Genomic DNA, 18,152 nt, shown 5'->3' with positions numbered 1-18,152 from the left:
TAAATTTTTAAACACACTTGTTTTTGAGTATAGCAGCATTTGAACCGATCTTAGGAACTGATTATGAAAGCTGCAGTTTCAAGTACCTCCAAGGAATGGAGCTTGCAGGAACCATAAAATAAAAGATGACAAATAAGCTAACAGAAGGCTCTGGCACCTTATGATCCAGATTTCAAGATGGCAAAGTTTTTTCTATCATTTCCTTCATCCAAGTCAAACACTGCTGAGATACACAGTTTTAAGGAAATCAACATGCTGCCCAGAGGCAGGCATTCTGGGTCTTCTCTTTTCTTGGACTTAAAGAGTTTACTATGGCATGAATCAAAATAAGCAGAACATGGATGATTTCTAAGTTGATAAGCTTTTTAAAAAGTTGAACTTCTGAGAAGGCAATCTATAGAATGAAGAAATAAACTCTTTAAAAAATGAGTAAATGACTCTCCTTCCTTTGCCACAACAAAGTCCTTGTAGAACACCCAGTCCTTTCACATAGGGGAGCAGATGGCTACACTATTCTCTCATTCTTTTCCATACTATTAAAGAGACTCAAGTATAGTTACAGTTATTAAGAAGTATCCTTTTAACTCTTTCAGAAAAAAAAAAATTCAAAGTGACAAACAAATCTGGTGCCATTAAATTACATATCTAAGAAATGAGCAAATTATTGGGGGAAATGGCTAAGGAAAATTTCACCACACTGAAAAAGTATCAACTTTTCCTCGTAGGCAACTTGGTTTAAATGACCCTGCAAATTCTATTAAATCCACATGGAATTTGTCACAGTTATTTTGCTATTATAACAGAAAGAAAACAAACAAGAAATTACCACGAATCAAAAGTCAGTATCTCACTTGGTTCTTCCTAAAATTAAGTGATTTTTTTTTTCTAAAACCAGTAACTCTACAAAAACATGTTTCTTGGCTGGATATTAATCTAGCAATATAGTATGGACTGTAGAATTTTGATTTTTCTTTTATGAATTCTATTGAAGTGTATGACATGTTTTACACTAGGTAGAGTATATAATAATTTGATATTATCTTCCAATAAAACATAATTACAGTACTTTCTTAAATAAGAAATTATTAAGTAGTCAAGAAATTTTAGCTGCATGTAACAAATACTTATGCAGGAAAAATAAAACTATAAAATGTGTAGTATATATACTACACACATATATTAAATATTAATATTAAATATTAAAATAAGTTTTTTTTAAAAATCACAATTTATTCAGAATCATGAAAATACAGAGTTTCTTAACCAGGTTCCATGAATAAGCTTCAGCCCTGTGGATACTATGTTGCATGCAGACTTGGGGTATATGGGCATTTTTCTGGTGGAGAAAGCTCACAGCTTTTATTAGTCTCAAGGGACCGGTCTTTGATCAAGCCCAGCTCATGAACCACAATAAAAAATTACTGGCATATCAAGATTCTGTTTTGTATTAGTTAAGATAAATGAAAATCAACTTGCTTTTAATTTTCTTCCCTAGACCAAAGAGGGAAAAGTCTCTTATTTCCCCTAAAGAACTAAGATATTTGAACCATAAAACATCTTTGGACATCCTATGGCATAGAGCCAAAGTATTTCAAAAGCAATCTGTTTGACAAATTGAATACCCAAGAAAATCCAACTATTTTTCCCCTGAGAAATGTGGCTCAAGTTTACTGAAGATGTTTGTTCTATTGCTAAGCTAAAAGGCACAGAATCACTTGATTTAATAACTGTGACTGTTTCTCCTTCATCTGGTCATGTATTATGTGAAACAATATTACTTGAAATATAAAGTAGCATGCACCTGAACAATATATAGGATTCCTTTTCATAAACATTACTTTGCATAATGTATATGAAGAGAAAAAAAATAGCAACAGGGGTCTATGAAAGGAGACTAGCAGTTAATGGACATGTATTTGCTGATTTAGATATTTAACTTTTTTGAAGGATTTTGCTTTTGGTTCGCCTCAGGATGTCTCTTGGAAATGAGAGACAAAAACAAACATAACTTAATTACTTAAATTTCATGAACTCAACACCATAAATCAAGATAAAATTATTTAGCTCACATACAACATTTATAATAACATTAAATTGACCTCATTAAAAAATGATGTAGCTACCAGCATCAGAAATTTCAGGTGTTTATCTATAATATCACATCCATAAAAACTCCGAAGTGGAAGTGCTTTTCTGTAAATAAACATTATTTCTCACCTAGGGATAATATGTAGTATACGGTATCAAAATTTATAGAAGGCCTTTCGAGTTTTAAAATACATTAACTTTTTCAAATTAAGTGGTTGTGAAACAAATCAAGAGCTATTAAAGAAAGCCAGTTAACAAACCCCATGAGGTGAGAACTTGTGCCTGTATGGAAAATTTTGAAAAATAACGATTTCAGAACACAGAAACTATACCCAAATCAAGGTAAACTCATAGCCCATTTATCACAAAATTATAAATTTATTCATTCATTTAAAAAATTTATTTATTTAGAGACAGGGTCTCACTGTGTTGTCCAGGCTGGAGTACAGTGGCTATTCACAGGCACGATCATAGCCTTGAACGTCTGGGCTTCATGTGATCCTCCCACCTCAGCCTCCTGAGATACACGTCACTGTATCAGGCTATGTTTATTCATTCGTGATGCATTAAAAGTGAGAGGACTATACAGAAAAATATATACTGATTGGTTATTCATTTATTTATTTATCTGAGATGGAGTCCTGCTCTGTTGCCCAGGCTGGAGTGCAGTGGCATGATCTCGGCTCTCTGCAACCTCTGCCGAGATGAAGTTCAAGTGATTCTCCTGCCTCAGCCTCCCAAGCAGCTGGGATTACAGGTGCGTGCCACCACACCCAGCCAATTTTTGTATTTTTAGTAGAGATGGGATTTTGCCATGTTGCCCAGGCTGGTCTCAAACTCCTGACCTCAAGTGATCCACTTGCCTCGAACTCCCAAAGTGCTAGGATTATAGGGATGAGCCACTGCACCTGGCCTGATTGGTTATTTAAATTCTGAAAGGGGATATACTGTTTGAAAACATGTTCAAAAATTTAAATTTGAAGTCAATATTTAACAAAATAATAAAACTATTTCCCACGGCACAAAATGGTAGTCAGTGTGTCACAAGTGCTAAGGGAGATTGGAGCAAGGTGTGTGTGTGGAAGGGGGTGGGCAGAAGAGCTAGAAGCTCCTGTCCTCTCTGCAACAGGAAAAGGTAATTAGACACCCTCCGCCATGAGGCTTTGGGAAGTACCCTTGGGAAGTATTACCAGAAAGAGAAAACTGATTCCAGTTTGTCCTGAAAATCTGAATTTCCCTCAAAGTGTCTGCTTCAGTCACAAAGCAATATTCCATTAAGAGAAGAAAGTATTTTTTCAAAAGATTGAGTTCTTCTTAACCCTTTCCCAAATTACCTTTTATTAAATTTTTACAACCTTAAAAAGAAAAAAACCCCACGCTATAAGTAAAAAACTCAACCAAGCAGCCTACTGGTATGGTGCAGAATCTGACAGAATGAGTCAGAGCACTTTATTACTTCTGTGCAGAAGAGGTCTTTTCCAAAGGATCATACAGGTAAAAATAAGATTTTAGCTTGAACAAAATGAAAGAACCAAACATGATTCTACTAATTATGAGAAAGCAACATGGCTATATTAATTCACACGATTTCTCTCGCTGTCTCTGTGCCTCCTCTTTCTGAGTCTTTCTCCTTCATTGTTTCCCTTCACAAGCATTTTTTCCCTGACTTCTCACTCTGTTCTAGAGTTTTCTCCAGCTCTTTTCTTTATTCCTCTGGTTGCTAAACATTTTGCCTTTCACTGCCTTCATAATGAATGTGCCTCCCATGAAAGCTAGTGTCTGACAAACCAAGAGTATAAAGGCTTTAGTTAAGCAAACAACCTCATTTACTACAACTGGACTTCTCATTTCAACATCGATTCAGTTCTAAGAGCAATTTTTAGAACAGGTAGCATTATGGGGAGAATTTATATTTCTAACAGCCTCTTGTGTCTAATTTTAGAAGCCTGGATTTCCCAAGTATACTAAGGAATTAAATCATAATTGTGAATTAGTCTTAAATATTCAAACTTTGCTAGAAAATAAAATGCTATACACATTTGGAATAGTATACTCATCACAGTGTGTCTCCCATGACGGAAACATGCACATGACCCAAATAACAACCGAGCGCTTTCACATTTTTGCAGACAAGCTCAAATTCAATGATCTAAAATGCTTGTTAAAAAGACAAGACTACAGTATACAGTACCTTGTCCAGCTTGTAATTCAGTTTACACCACCATACACACACGCAACTCATCAATAGGAAAGAATCAATCATACTCCACGATTAATAATAACTAATAATTAACTTTTATAAAGAAGGCTTAGTACTTCATGGTAAATGCTATCTTAAGACACTGAGCACTCATCTGCGCAGGGGAAACTGAAGCACAGAGCTGGAGATGGTTCATCATTCTTAGTCTGAGAAAGATGTGCATTGCCTGAGTAGGGCATGGAGACCTTTAGAAAGAAGTCTAAGTGGATGACGCAGCCCAGGAGAACTGCCAGGCACTGCAACACTGCCTCCTCCATTGCCACTGACTGGAAGAAAGAAATGCTCAAATGTAAACGGCCATTCACATTAGGACTTGTCCAGTACACACTGACTAGACAGGAACCAACAAGGACTCAACTTTTCAACATGAAACATAAAATCTAGCTCCGTTGGGTGTTGGATTCTCCTTATTTGACCTCTTAAAGGAAAACTACAAGCTGTACTCTGTGCTGCTGCTCCATGTTAGAGCTAAGACATTAAAATATGGAACATTAGGCTGTCAGTGCCAAGGAAAACTGCTACAATAACTACTGACATCGCCAAGGTCAAGGTAAAGTCAGGTGCTACTGTCCAAAAAGTCCTGGCAGTAATGTTATTTAACACTTGTTTGACTCATAATTTTATGCCTATAGGTAAGCACTGTGTGTAAGAAAAACAACCACCCTTTTGGTACACAGAGTCTCCAAAAAAGGGGAGTTTTAATTTTTGTGTAAACTGAAGTAGAAGTCATAGATAATAATTTTAAATTGTTCTTTCTAGAATGTGGGTTTGAGAAGACTACCGATTTCTTAATAAGGTATTTGTTACATATAGAACACATTTTAAAAGCAGAAATTAATGGTAAATAAATTTTATCCACTGAATTAAAACTATTTTAAGATGTACTAATCCATGCGAGCAATAATCACAATAAAATTAATTATTCCTGGTTAATTCACTGTTCAAATATTTCATTTGATAATCAAAAACCTAAAATTTATCACGCATAGCAAGGACAGCATAAGTACAAAGGCTGCCAGTTGGGGAATTTATAGCATAAGAGCTTCAATATTTCAGGGTGCTATCGTTTCTCCTCTTCTCCCACCCTCTCTGTTTTTACAGACTTATTTAAAACCCAAAAGCAAAGTTTACTCGCTACAGTAAGATTCCTATTTCCTTTCTCAAGTAATTATTGGTTTGGGTGGTAAATAGAAAGATATTTACATCTTAGGATCTTTTTCTGAATATATAAATATGACACCTAAAAGGTAAATATCTATTAAAATGCATGGAAAAACAGCCTTTTTTGGAAAACAAAAAATGAGCCTTCAATTTCCATGGATTAGGTAGAAACTTAAAGGCCCACGACTTTGAATATGGAGCCATTTAACAGAAGACCACAATTATAAGTATGCCTTATGTTTTCAATAGGTTGTTTCCTATACGAGACAAATACCTGTTAACCCGTAACTTTTTCCTCTTTAATTAATGCTTTGAGAATTTCTATCTTTGCTTATCAGATTTTGGGTAGGGAAGGGAGGAATGTTAATTCTTCCTGAACTGAAGAAAATGGGAGAAACCCACAAAAGACAAATTAATCTGAGCAAGACATTCTAGAAGAAAGAACTAAATCAGACTGTATGTTAAAAGAAAAGGAAAGAATAAGTGTATTTAGTTTTTTGACTAAATACGCTTCCTATACTTCCTAATCACTGTCTTATAACTCAGAATCTGGGCTGAACCAGGGTACGATTATTCCCTGTATTACCTTTATACCTAAGAAACTGGACATAACTCTGAGCATGCATCAAAGTAGGTGAATGACTTATTGCAATTTACCCAAAATAGTGAGAATCAGTTTTTGTTAAATGTTATCCTCATTTGTGGAGCCAGCCACTTAATATAGATTTAGTATCCTGATCAACTATTTTTAAAATTCTGTACTCTGTAAGGTACTCCTCCAGTGTTACGGTACTAATCTGTAATAAGGGAATTGCATTTCCTTCTTCCAGGTGAACAATCTACGTGAACATGAAATACAAAAGAACAGGAAGCCCTAATTTCTTTTCTGTACTCTCCAGCTGGCTTCCGTTAGGGAAAGGAAGGTTTAGGATACAGTAAATTCACATCATCAGGTTAGATGTGTGAAATGACACATCCCAGGAAGGCAGAAGTAATTTTTGCATCATCTGTGTGGATGCTCTAAAGGCACTGCCGATCAAGAGGGGAACTGAAGAAACCCCAAGAGTCAGGAAACTGGCTCCTCCTGGCCCATCTCTTCATCCAAGAAAACATAGTTGCTAATGGACACATGCTCTAAAGTCAGAAAAAAAGTATTTCATTTTCCAGTGTGGCTACAACAAAGAAAGTGGGCAAGTGACACTTAAGAGACTAAATGATAAATCCATCTCTGAGTTGTCTCAATCAAATTCTATAAATCTTTTGATTCTCCAATTTAATTATTTGTTTTGGCTTTACCAGGTTTGAGAGGAATACTAGAGATAATAACCATAACACAACATATTCACTAAGTCCTCCAAATGCGTGTTAAATAACAAAACAATATAGTTATACTGACCTGTGATTTGTTTACTGTTTTGTTTGTTTGTTTGTTTTTTGAGACAGGGTCTCACTCTGTTGCCCAGGCAGGAGTGCAGTGACACAATCATGGCTCACTGCAGCCCCGACCTCCCAGACTCAAGTGATTCTCTGACTTCAGCTTCCCAAGTAGCTGGGACTACAGGCACACGCCACCATACCCGACGAATTTTTGTGGTTTTTTTTTTTTTTTTTTTTTTTTGTAGAGACAGGGTTTCACCCTTTTGCCCAGGCTGGTCACGAATGATCCACCTGCTCAAGTGATCCACCTGCCTCCCAAAGTGCTGGGATTACAGGCACATGCCACCGTACCCGGCCTGACCTATGATTTTTTTAAACTCATCATATTAATTAAAGGTAAGAAGAGAAAGCCAAAATTAAAATTAAAAAACAAGAAGAAATATTCTTATTTAAAAATAAGCATATTTGGAAAAAAGGCTAGTGGAAAAGGGGGCGAAAATTGGCCTTTATGTAAGAAACTCTGTGATACTGAAAGCAGCCATAGTCGATTAAACAAAGTAGGGGTGACTCGCCACATATTAAGGGTGTTCTCTTTAGTAATGGCAACAGAAATTCAATCACCAAAATTATTTAATCTTCTAGACATTTATCAAAAGCCTCTCACTAGAGTATCATTTTCTAATACCTGAACCTTGTTTAGGGGAGTCAAATTTCTAGAAAAAGAATCTTAATGTGAAGGCACAAATCTGGACTACTGCCTGGGTTCAGAAGAAAGCTTAATATTTAACAGTTTATATCCCAAGAGACTATTAAAAAGCAATGCAGGCTTTGCAACAGTGCTATTTTTTTTTTTTTTTTTTTGCTTATAAAAGAGACAAGTGACAATGAAAGTTAATGTGAGCATACTTTAACTGAACTTATTCTTTTTTGTTTTTTCATTTTGTTTTTAATTGCACTTATTCTAGAGATGGTTAATTTACAGCTGTACTTCCAATACTGACATACCACACATAATCATATATGCATGAATATAGAACATATATAGTGTACACACATACACACACCATGTAAGCATGAAAGCAAAGTGAAGAAAAACACTAAGTTGGCTCAAATAATATTTCCCCTAAGAGCACTTTCCTGGAATTGTACAATTGAGAAAAGATCATTACCTAATACTCTGAAAGAACAGCACACATACCTCAAACTCAGATGTCTAGACAATTTGGCCTAGAATCTCAATCCAAAGGTCAACTATTATAAAAGTTACAAATATGCTAATTTTTAATTTTGTTTTTAGAATTATAGAATAGGAGTTTTACTTCTTCCTACTGTCAAAAGCTGAATTGGCTAAAAAGAATTTTAAGTCAGAAAAGGAAAACAAATATTTGGAGGGGAAAAAAGTATAACATCCAATTTCTTATAAGAATAACAAAAACGCTAATATCTACATACATCTAAAGTAGTATATGATTGTTTATAAGAAATAAACCGTTTGTGTTCTGATTTTAAGAATTAACATTCCTGTTTTTTTTGAGACAGAGTCTTGCTCTGTCACCCAGGCTGGAGTGCAGTGGCGTGATCTTGGCTCACTGCAAGCTCCGCCTCCTGGGTTCACACCATTCTTCTGCCTCAGCCTCCCAAGTAGCTGAGACTACAGGCGCCCACCACCACACCTGGCTAATTTTTTATATGATTAGTAGAGACGGGGTTTCACCGTGTTAGCCAGGATGGTCTCGATCTCCTGACCTCGTGATCCGCCTGCCTCGGCCTCCCAAAGGGCTGGGATTACAGGCATGAGCCACCACGCCCGGCCAAGAACTAACATTCTTAAGATGATACAGTTGTAAAGTTAAATCACAAATACCAAATCTGAAAGAGGCTGTGATCTAACCATTTTACATTTCCTCAGAGTTTTGGCATTTTCCCAATTTTACTGTGCAAATGTGACAAAACCATACACCACTTCTGCCACAAGAGACAAAAGCAATTACTCCACTAAACAGTAAGATTTAAAAATGAGGTAACAAAATAAAGATCTACATTTAAGCGCAATGAAGATAAGAAGTGGCAGAAAAATTATTAGTTTTAAAAAAGAAAACAATCCCTTTTAGTAGTATTCAAAGAACATAAGAAAGATAAAGCTTTTGGACTCAACTTGATGTGACTATAAACAGACAAAAGAATGGAGATGTGTCAAAATGTGATTCAGGTTAAAAATAGATGTCATGCTGGGGCCACTCATTCAGCCCTAATTTACAGATGCCAAATTAATTTTTATATTTTCAAGGAGAAAAGTGCAATTTAGATTGTCTCACAATGGCATAATAAATTTTTCTGCCTGTGATTAAATAGCAACTAATCATTTGGACAGTTAAAAAAATTAAAGGTAGGACATACATGCAGGTACACATAGAAGAGTTACCTTCAGCTGATTATTGAAAATATCAATCTCCTGTAGTTTTGATCTAGTTTCTTTCTCCACTTCATCCAGTTGGTCTCGTAGCTGCTGCCGAGCTAGTTCTTTTGCTTCTAAGGCTCTTTTAAGTGTAACAAGTGAATCTCCTATTTTAGAAAAACATTGCAAAGATAAGAAAAACTTTAATTTGCAGTGAGGAAAATGTTTTGTAATGTTCTCATTTCACTTAAGGAAATTCTTGCTGGTTAAAAAATAAGAAAAGGCCGGGCACGGTGGCCTACATCTGTAATCCCAGCACTTTGGGGGACCAAAGCGGGCGGATCACCTGGGGTCAGGAGTTCGAGACCAGCCTGGCCAATATAGTGAAACCCCATCTCTACTAAAAATACAAAAACTAGCTGGGTGTGGTGGCATGCACCTGTAGTCCCAGCTGCTTGGGAGGCTGAGGCAAGAGAATCTTGAACCCAGGAGGCAGAGGTTACAGTGGAGCGCCACTGCACTCCAGCCTGGGGGACAGAGTGAACTCCATCTCAAAAAAAGAAAGAGTAAAGAAAAGGTCAACTTTAAAAATAAGACACCTACTGTGCAAACTGTTCTGCTGAACTTGTTTTAATTGGTCATTAAGTATCTGTTTTTCTGGAATAAGTCTTCCAAGCATTTGCTGAGATTCCTGGGAAGGAAGGAGGAAAATAGTAATGAATGACAGGGAAGGCTACCACATCTACATTAAGATCCAGGCAGAGCTTAAGTCAGTTTTCTCAGACTCTTCCCAAATCCTGCATGGTGAAGCTGCATTTAATTATTAATTAGGTGTGGCTCCTGCTTTCTTGCCAAGAAATTAACTCTGTTTGCCAAATGCTTTTCCCTAGACAGTTACAGCTTCCCTGATATTTCCTATATTTTTGTTGACTTACTGGATATTTATAAGCTTCAAAAAATGTACATGAAGTACTACTCCACAGAGATAAACTGAAGTAATGATCTTCCAATGGCACCAGGATCAAATGCAAATGCAGTGATCCTACTGTTTGTAAACTAACTCAGTGGTCTAAATAGGAGCTACCCTATTACTCTATCCTGAACTTTGATACTTACTAAGGCTGAACTTAGGTTTATCGTATATCTGAAGTTGGAAACAGAAATCAAAGATTTTTAACAACTAGAATCTTAGCTGCTGTATATATTTTTCCATCACACTGGATGGAATTTTAAACAGGTACACAAAAGTTTTGAAGCAACTATTTTTTTAACTGACACAAGAAAAAAGTTAAGCCACACTGCACAGGCTGTTTGGAATTTTTGTGGTTAACTTGCCAAGAACAGTATTTGCTTAAATTCAGCCGAAAATATCCTGTATAGTTTCTGCACGTTTCAGTAAAATGGCAGCCTTCCCAGGTTATAATAAAGAATATTTGACTTTTATTTTTACCTTGATAAAAAATGAGCTCTATGTATTGACTTTTTGTTTGAAAACCTGAAAATGCCTTAATTAAAATTTTTCATCAGAAGCTAAAAACCAGTCCATTTTGGAATAACCACCTTTAGATAAAGACTGGCTTATGTGGAATAAATCTCTGTGTAATGCATGTCTAAATGGTAGAAAGAGTTAACTCAATAGCTAGAATTTAGAAGCATCTTCTCCTATGAATGATCCATACCAGAAAAAAAAAAATCTTGATAAAACAGAGTACACAAATCAGATCTGACTTATCTCCAAAGCAAGTATCTGCTAATCCCTGTACAGAAAGGGAACCAATATCTGATTACCTACTACATACTTTTCTTTCTTCAAATAATGTTTTATTTTTCACTTCATTACATTTTTGGGAATCTTGATTTTTATCATATTATCAATAAGTGAACAGTCTAAGAATCAATCTTAAATAATAAAAATTGTACTTGGTCATATAGTATTAGGTGATAATATTTAGTTTAATAAACATGTGGCTTTCATCCCTAAATTTTCCAGAATATTTTATGAAACTTTACCTCAAGAGTTAAAGAAAGACACATAAAGAGAGTTAACACATAGAAAAATATACTTAGGCCAAGGTGGGCAGATCACCTGAGGTCAGGAGTTTGAGACCAGCCTGGCCAACATGGTGAAACGCCATCTCTACAAAAAATATAAAAATTAGCCAGGCGTGGTGGTGCTTGCCTGTAATCCCTGCTACTGGGGAGGCTGAGGCAGGAGAATCACTTGAACTCAGGAAGCAGAGGTTGTAGTGAGCCAAGATCGCACCACTGCATTCTAGCCTGGGCAACAGTGAGACTTTGTCTCAAAGAAAAATATACTTTAAAAAGGTGCATGCATTTTGTAATATTTTAAAATAATTTCCAGCAATCAACTTCTGGTACTTTTTCCTTTACAAATCTCAAATTTCAAATGTATAAGGACTTTCTTAGGACTTCAAAGTACATGAAACAATAACTGAACAGAAATGAAAGGAAGATATACAAATCCACAATGACCAGGATTTCAGTGTTCCACTCTCAGTAGCTAATAAAAGTAGTCACAAAATCAGTCAAGACACAGGAGACTTGAAGACCGCCATGAATCAACTTGATCTAACTGACATTTAGGGGACACTCTACCTAATTACAACAGCATGCACATTCTTTTCAAGTGCCCATAGAATATTCCCCAAGACAGAGCATACGCTGAGCCATAAATCTCAATAAATGTGAAAGAATTAAAAGAAATTACAAAGAAAATTTTAAAAAGATTTTGAATTGAATAAATATGAAAATGCAACATATTAAAAATTTGTGGGATATGGCAATGTCAGTGTTTAGATGGAAATTTAAAGCTTAAAATGTTTGTATCAAAAATGAAGAAAGGTCCAAAATCAATTATCTAAACTTCCTCCTTATGAAGCTTGAGAAAAAAAAAAATTAAACCCTAAATAAGTAAATGGAAGAAACAAGAGAAAGAACAAAAATAGAACAGAAAACAGACATACCACAGAGAAAACCAATAAAGCCAAGGGCTTATTAAAAAAAAAAAATCAATAAAGCCAAGAACTTATTTTTCAAAAATCAACAAACTCCAGATAGACTGATCAAGAAAAGGAGGAGGAGGAGAGAGAGAGTAGGAGAAAGGAGAGAAGAAGGGGTTAGGAAAGAAAAGGAGAAGGAAGCACGGAGACAGAGTGAGAGGACACAAATTACCAATATCAGGAAAGAAAGAAGGGACATCACTACAGATACTACAGACTTACATACAATAAGAGAATGTTATAAACAACTTTATACAAGTAAATTTAATAATTTAGAAAATATAAACAAATTCATTGACAGATACAAATAATCAAAACAGATTCAAGGAGAAGAAAATCAGAATAGCCCTATAACTACATAATAAATTTTATAATTAAGTCTTCAAGAAAGCTCCAGGCCCAGAGGCCTTCACTGGTGAATGCCACCAAAATTTAAAGAAGAAATGCTATTTCAACACAAACATTTTTAGAAAATAGAGGAGGAAGGAATACTTTCCAACTCATTTTCTGAGGCCAGCATTACCCTGATATCAAAACTAGACAAGAATATTAGAAGAACACTAAAAACCAGTATCTCTGTTGAATTGAATTCAACAGATTTAAAAAGATCCTTAATAAAATAATGGGAAATGGAATGTAGTGAAATATTTTAATAAAGGGTAATATACCATGACCAAGAGTGGTTTATCCCAAGAATGGAAGGCTGATTTAACATCCAAATGGCAACCATGTATTTCATCATATTAACAAAGTAAGAAAGAAAAAACACATACTTATCTCAATAGATGCGGGAAAAAACATATGATCTAATTCAACACCCATTCATCATAAAAACCCTCAGCAAAAAGGGAAGTCCATCAACCTGATAAAAGGTGTTTACAAGAACCCTGGTTAACACTATACTCAATGGTGAGAGAGCTTTCCTTCATTGAGAGGGAACAAGGCTCTTCCCACTTCTATCCAATATAGTATGGGAGGTTCTGGTCAACAAAGTAAGACACACAAAGGAAGTTAGTTAAGCAATCACAGATACAAGGTCAATATACAAAAATAAATTCTATTTCCATATACTGGCACCGAACAACTGGAAACTAAAATAAAAATATGCAATATACAATAGCATCAAAAGCCACAAAATACTTAGGGATAAACTTTACAAAGTATGTACAAGACTTGGACACTGCAAACTACAAAACATTGCTGAGAGAAATTTATAACTACCTAAATAGAGATTTATGCCATAGATTTACTATTACTAAGATGTCAAATCTTCCCAAATTGATTTATAAATTCAATGGAATTCCAACAAAATTCCAAGCATTTTTGCAAAAACTGATAAGCTGATTCTAAAATGTACATGGAAATGTTAAGGACCTGGAATAACCAGAAACAATTCTAAAAAGAACAATAACAGAGAATTCGTATCACTTGACTTCAAAAATTAGGTATCAACAGAGTGGATACTGGTAAAGGACAGACAGATCAAAAGAACAGAATAGAATCCAGAATAGACCATTACAAATATGTTCAACCGATTTTCAACAAGCTACCAAGGTAACTCAATGGGAGAAAAGCCAGTGTTTTTAACAAATGGTGCTATAACAACTGTGTATCAGTACGTAAAAATATAAACCTCAACCTTTACCTTATACTATCTGCAAAAATCAACTTGAAATAGCTCATAGACCTAAACATGTAAGATACAACTATGAAACTTAAAATTTTATGTTTTTTTCAATTTATAAAAACTTGTAAAAATTATTTTTTTTAAGCCCCAAAACCTTCTAGAAGAAAATAAAATATTTGCAGTCAAGGGGTAGTCAAAGATTTCTCAGATAGAACATAAAAAGCATGAACACCAAAAGAAAAAAAATGGTAAACTGAACTTCATCAAAATTTAAAACTTCTGCCCTTTAAAAAATACCATTAACAAAAATTAAACCCAAGCCAGACTGGGAGAAAATATTTGCAAAACATGTATCTGACAAATGACTTGTTAAGAATATAAAAAGAACTTTTATAAGTAAATAGTAAGACAAACAGCCCAATAAAAAATGGGCAAAAGATTTGTTCAGACACTTCAACGAAGACATACAGTAAAAGATACTCGCCAATAAACATGTAAGATGATTCCCAACACCATTAGCCTTCAGGGAAATACAAATTAAATGATCAGAATGTAAAATGGTACAAACTCTTTGCAGTTTGACAGTTCTCTTTCTTTTCTTTCTCTTTTCTCTTTTTTTTTTTTTTTTTTGAACAGGTCTTGTTCTGTGGCCCAGGCTGTCAGTGGCTCAATCATAGCTCACTGCAGCCTCGATATCCTGGGCTCAAGTGGTCCTCCTGCCTCAGGCAGGTACTACAGGTGAATGCCCCCATGCCAGCTAATTTTTAATTTTTTTTTTTTTTAGAGATGGGGTCTTGCTATGTTGCCCAGGCTGGTCTCAAACTCCTGAGCTTAACCAATCCTCTTACCTTGCCCTCTCAAAGTATTGGGTTTACAGGTGTGACCCACTGTGCCCAGCCTGACAGTTTCTTATGGGGTTAAATATACACTTATATGACACAGTAGTTCCATTCCTAAAAGTTTACCCAAGAGAAATAAAACATTTCCACATAAAGACTTGTACATAAATGCTCACTGCAGTTTTATTTATAAAAGGTCCACACTGGACAGAACCTGAATATCAACCAATAGGTGAATGGACATATAAGGAAACACTACTCAGCGACGAAAAGAAACAAAGGAGTCATTCACTCAGTAACATGGATACATCTCAAAAACATCATGCTGAGAAAAAGCTTAACATAAAGGAGTAACAGACAAATATGATCATCTGCAGGCAATATTTACATGAATTTGATGCCCCTGTAGTTCAACACTTGATACCAAACCAGGTGATATTATAACAACTTTGGATAGGCTTTAAAATGAAGACAGAACTACTAATAGTGCTCTGTGTCTCCAACTATTTAGTACACATATAGCTCTCATATGACCCCCTAAAATACTTCAGTGTACTTATTTATTGTAATTACCACAGTAAAGCCAAAGTCCTGTTGGTGGACTACAGGTTCTGTGTGATCCAGCTCCCACCTGCTCTAACCAGTAGTCTCCTTGCTGTAACTGGCATCTCAGAGTCCTGCTACGGCCTCAGGACTTTGGCACTGCTATTTCCTTGCCTAGATCTTGCTCTGCCAGATACCCACATGGCTTAGCCTATCATTAATTTCAAGTCTCTGCTCAAATGTCACCATCCAGAAAGACCTGTCTTGGCTACCTTAGTTAAAATCACAACCTTTCCTATCCCTAGGACTCTCTATTCCCTTCCCTACTCACTCTCCATAGCGCTTTTCATCTTCTAATACAGTACACACTTTATTTTGTTAGTCTCTGTTCCTCCTGCAGAGGGTAAGCTCCCAGAAGACAGAGTGTCTGTCCCTGCTGTAGCCTCAGAAACTGCAAAAGCACCTGGCCTGAAGCAGTGCTCAGTAAACATTTGCTGAGTTTGTCTCCTTGAGAGGCTGCTTTTCACACAAGGACCCTGTCTACTTCATTTTTGCTTCCTAGTGCCTAGTACAAGATAGTTGCTTAATGTTTACTGAATAAGTAAGTAAATGACATAAATTAGAGAAAAGGATGCCAGTTTAACAGCTTTTAAGAAGCATATTTCCTCACCTGTAATTGTTGCTGTAGATGGGTGATTTCGGCAATTCTCAACTCTCTAGATTTGTTTGTGCTCTCAATTTCTTGCCTTTGGGTGGTCAGTCGACATCTGATATCTTGAAGTTTCCCTTCTAGTTGATGCTTTTTATCATTCTTGAACAAATGAAAGATAATAAAAATTATTACTGTTTTTAATGGTTTCATCTTAGTATATTTCCAAAGTATAACCAAACTTCACTCACTAGAGCTTCTAATTCAAATTCCAAAGTCTTTTTCTTTGCTTTCAGTACAACTATGTCCTCTTGTTCTTTGTTTCTTTGATTTAGTAGTTCTTGCCTTCGATTCCGTTCCCACTCAAGTTGTCGTTGCCTTTCAAGTTCCCGTTTTGCAGCCTGTGACATTTATAAAGAGACAAATTACTAATTTTTCAGTTTTTACACTACACAATGTCTTTTCACAAAAGTGGCATCTAGGAAGTCTTTCCTTTTAGGGATGAAATATTAAACATTACAAGAAATCACATTACAAAACAAAAAATAACTTATAAAAATATGGTATTCCTTCTATTAGAATAAAGGGAATACACAGAACTGGCTATTATATTTACATAATACTACATTTACGTAAGATGACGGGATCATTTCCCCATTAGAATTCCATTCTTTATGCCTTCAAGAATGCTTGATGTGCTAACTAAAAATGCTCCTTCTTATTTACTGACATGCCAAGAAGGAAAATTTCTGTAGTAAAATCAAACTAAAACACCCCGAACAAAAACAAACAAAAGTTGATCTTACTACACCGAAAGAGAAATTATTACTTAACTCGTTTTAAAAGTCTGCGACTGCCCCCTTCCTAATCATTCATTTCCTTTTTACCACAAAAGCTTTTGCTCCCTCCAATGACTGGCTCTGATGACTGCTAGATAGAGTACATATCAGAGCATCTGACAGTCTATCGGAACTGCCTCTGACTCATGGGTCCTCCAACTACACCTGGCACATGGTAAATGTCTATCAAATAATTCTGAATAAATACTCTAGAATATCATTTTTTTGGTATGTTGAAGAAAAGTTTGCCTATCTTTGTTCATTCTGAAAATTAAAAGTTTGTTAGTGTCTGTCTGAACAAAAAGGAGTTACGGGACGGGGCGCAGTGGCTCACGCTTGTAATCCTAGCATTTTGGGAGGCCGAGGCAGGCGGATCACCTGAGGTCAGGAGTTTGAGACCAGCCTGGGCAACATGGCAAAACCCTGTCTCTACTAAAAATACAAAAATCAGCCAGGCGTTGTGGCTCATGCCTGTAATCCCAGCTACTCCGGAGGCTGAGGCAGGTGAATCACTTGAACCCAGAAGGTGAAGGTTGCAGTGAACTGAGATCATGCCACTGCATTCCAGCCTGGGCGACAGAGCGAGACTCTGTCTCAAAAACAAAAAAAAAAAAAGGAGTTATGGCTATAAGTTTTGTTTCTTTCTTTTTTTGAGACAGGGTCTTGCTCTGTCACCTAGGCTAGAATGCAGTGGCCTCCAACTACTGGCCTCAAGTGATCATCCCTCCTTAGCCTCCCGAAGTGCTGGGATTACAGGCTTGAGGCACAGCACTCAGGCTATTTTTTTACATCGAAAAATTCCCCATTTTTATCTTTCATTCACATGAGAGAACCATGTGTTGCTTCTGCAGTAATGTACTAAAATTGGAAAGAGAGACAAGATTTGCTTAGCCCCTTTCCAGGTATGGCGCTAAACTTATGAAGCCTTCCATAGAATATAGGGAGGATGTCCCAGACATATTTTTAAAAGAGTTTAAAAAGAAGGTTGCACAGGCCGGGTGCGGTGGCTCATGCCTGTAATCCCAGCACTTTGGGAGGCTGAGGCGGGTGATCACCTGAGGTCAGGAGTTCAAGATCAGCCTGACCAACATGGTGAAACCTCATCTCTACTAAAAATATGAAATATTAGCTGGGCATGGTGGCGGGCACCTGTAATCCCAGCTACTCAGGAGACTGAGGCAGGAGAATCACTTGAACCCAGGAGGCAGAGGTTGCAGTGAGCTGAGATCATGCCACTGCATTCCAGCCTGGAAGTGACAGGGCGAGACTCTGCCTCAAAAAAAAAAAAAAAAAAAAGATTGCAGAACAATGAACAATGTAATTGGTACGACGCTATTACAGTGGTTTTTAAAAA

General features: G+C 36.2%; 1 protein-coding gene across 3 annotated transcripts in view; it reads right to left on the bottom strand.

Annotated features, from left to right (window-relative positions):
* The window catches only part of ITSN1 (intersectin 1), a 254,550-nt gene that overhangs the window by 105,862 nt on the left and 130,536 nt on the right, over window positions 1–18,152 (bottom strand). For all 3 annotated transcript variants that reach the window (XM_054468745.2, XM_054468746.2, XM_054468747.2), the window contains exons 13-16: window positions 16,211–16,360; window positions 15,981–16,121; window positions 9,885–9,972; window positions 9,309–9,448 (exon numbers count right to left, since the gene is read on the bottom strand). In XM_054468745.2, the coding sequence (XP_054324720.2) occupies window positions 9,309–9,448; window positions 9,885–9,972; window positions 15,981–16,121; window positions 16,211–16,360 (519 nt within the window). The remainder of the gene's footprint in view (window positions 1–9,308; window positions 9,449–9,884; window positions 9,973–15,980; window positions 16,122–16,210; window positions 16,361–18,152) is intronic.

Source organism: Pongo pygmaeus, chromosome 22 (genome assembly GCF_028885625.2).
Source record: "Pongo pygmaeus isolate AG05252 chromosome 22, NHGRI_mPonPyg2-v2.0_pri, whole genome shotgun sequence".
Lineage (NCBI taxonomy): Eukaryota > Metazoa > Chordata > Mammalia > Primates > Hominidae > Pongo > Pongo pygmaeus.
This window is presented reverse-complemented; position numbering and strand designations above follow the sequence as displayed.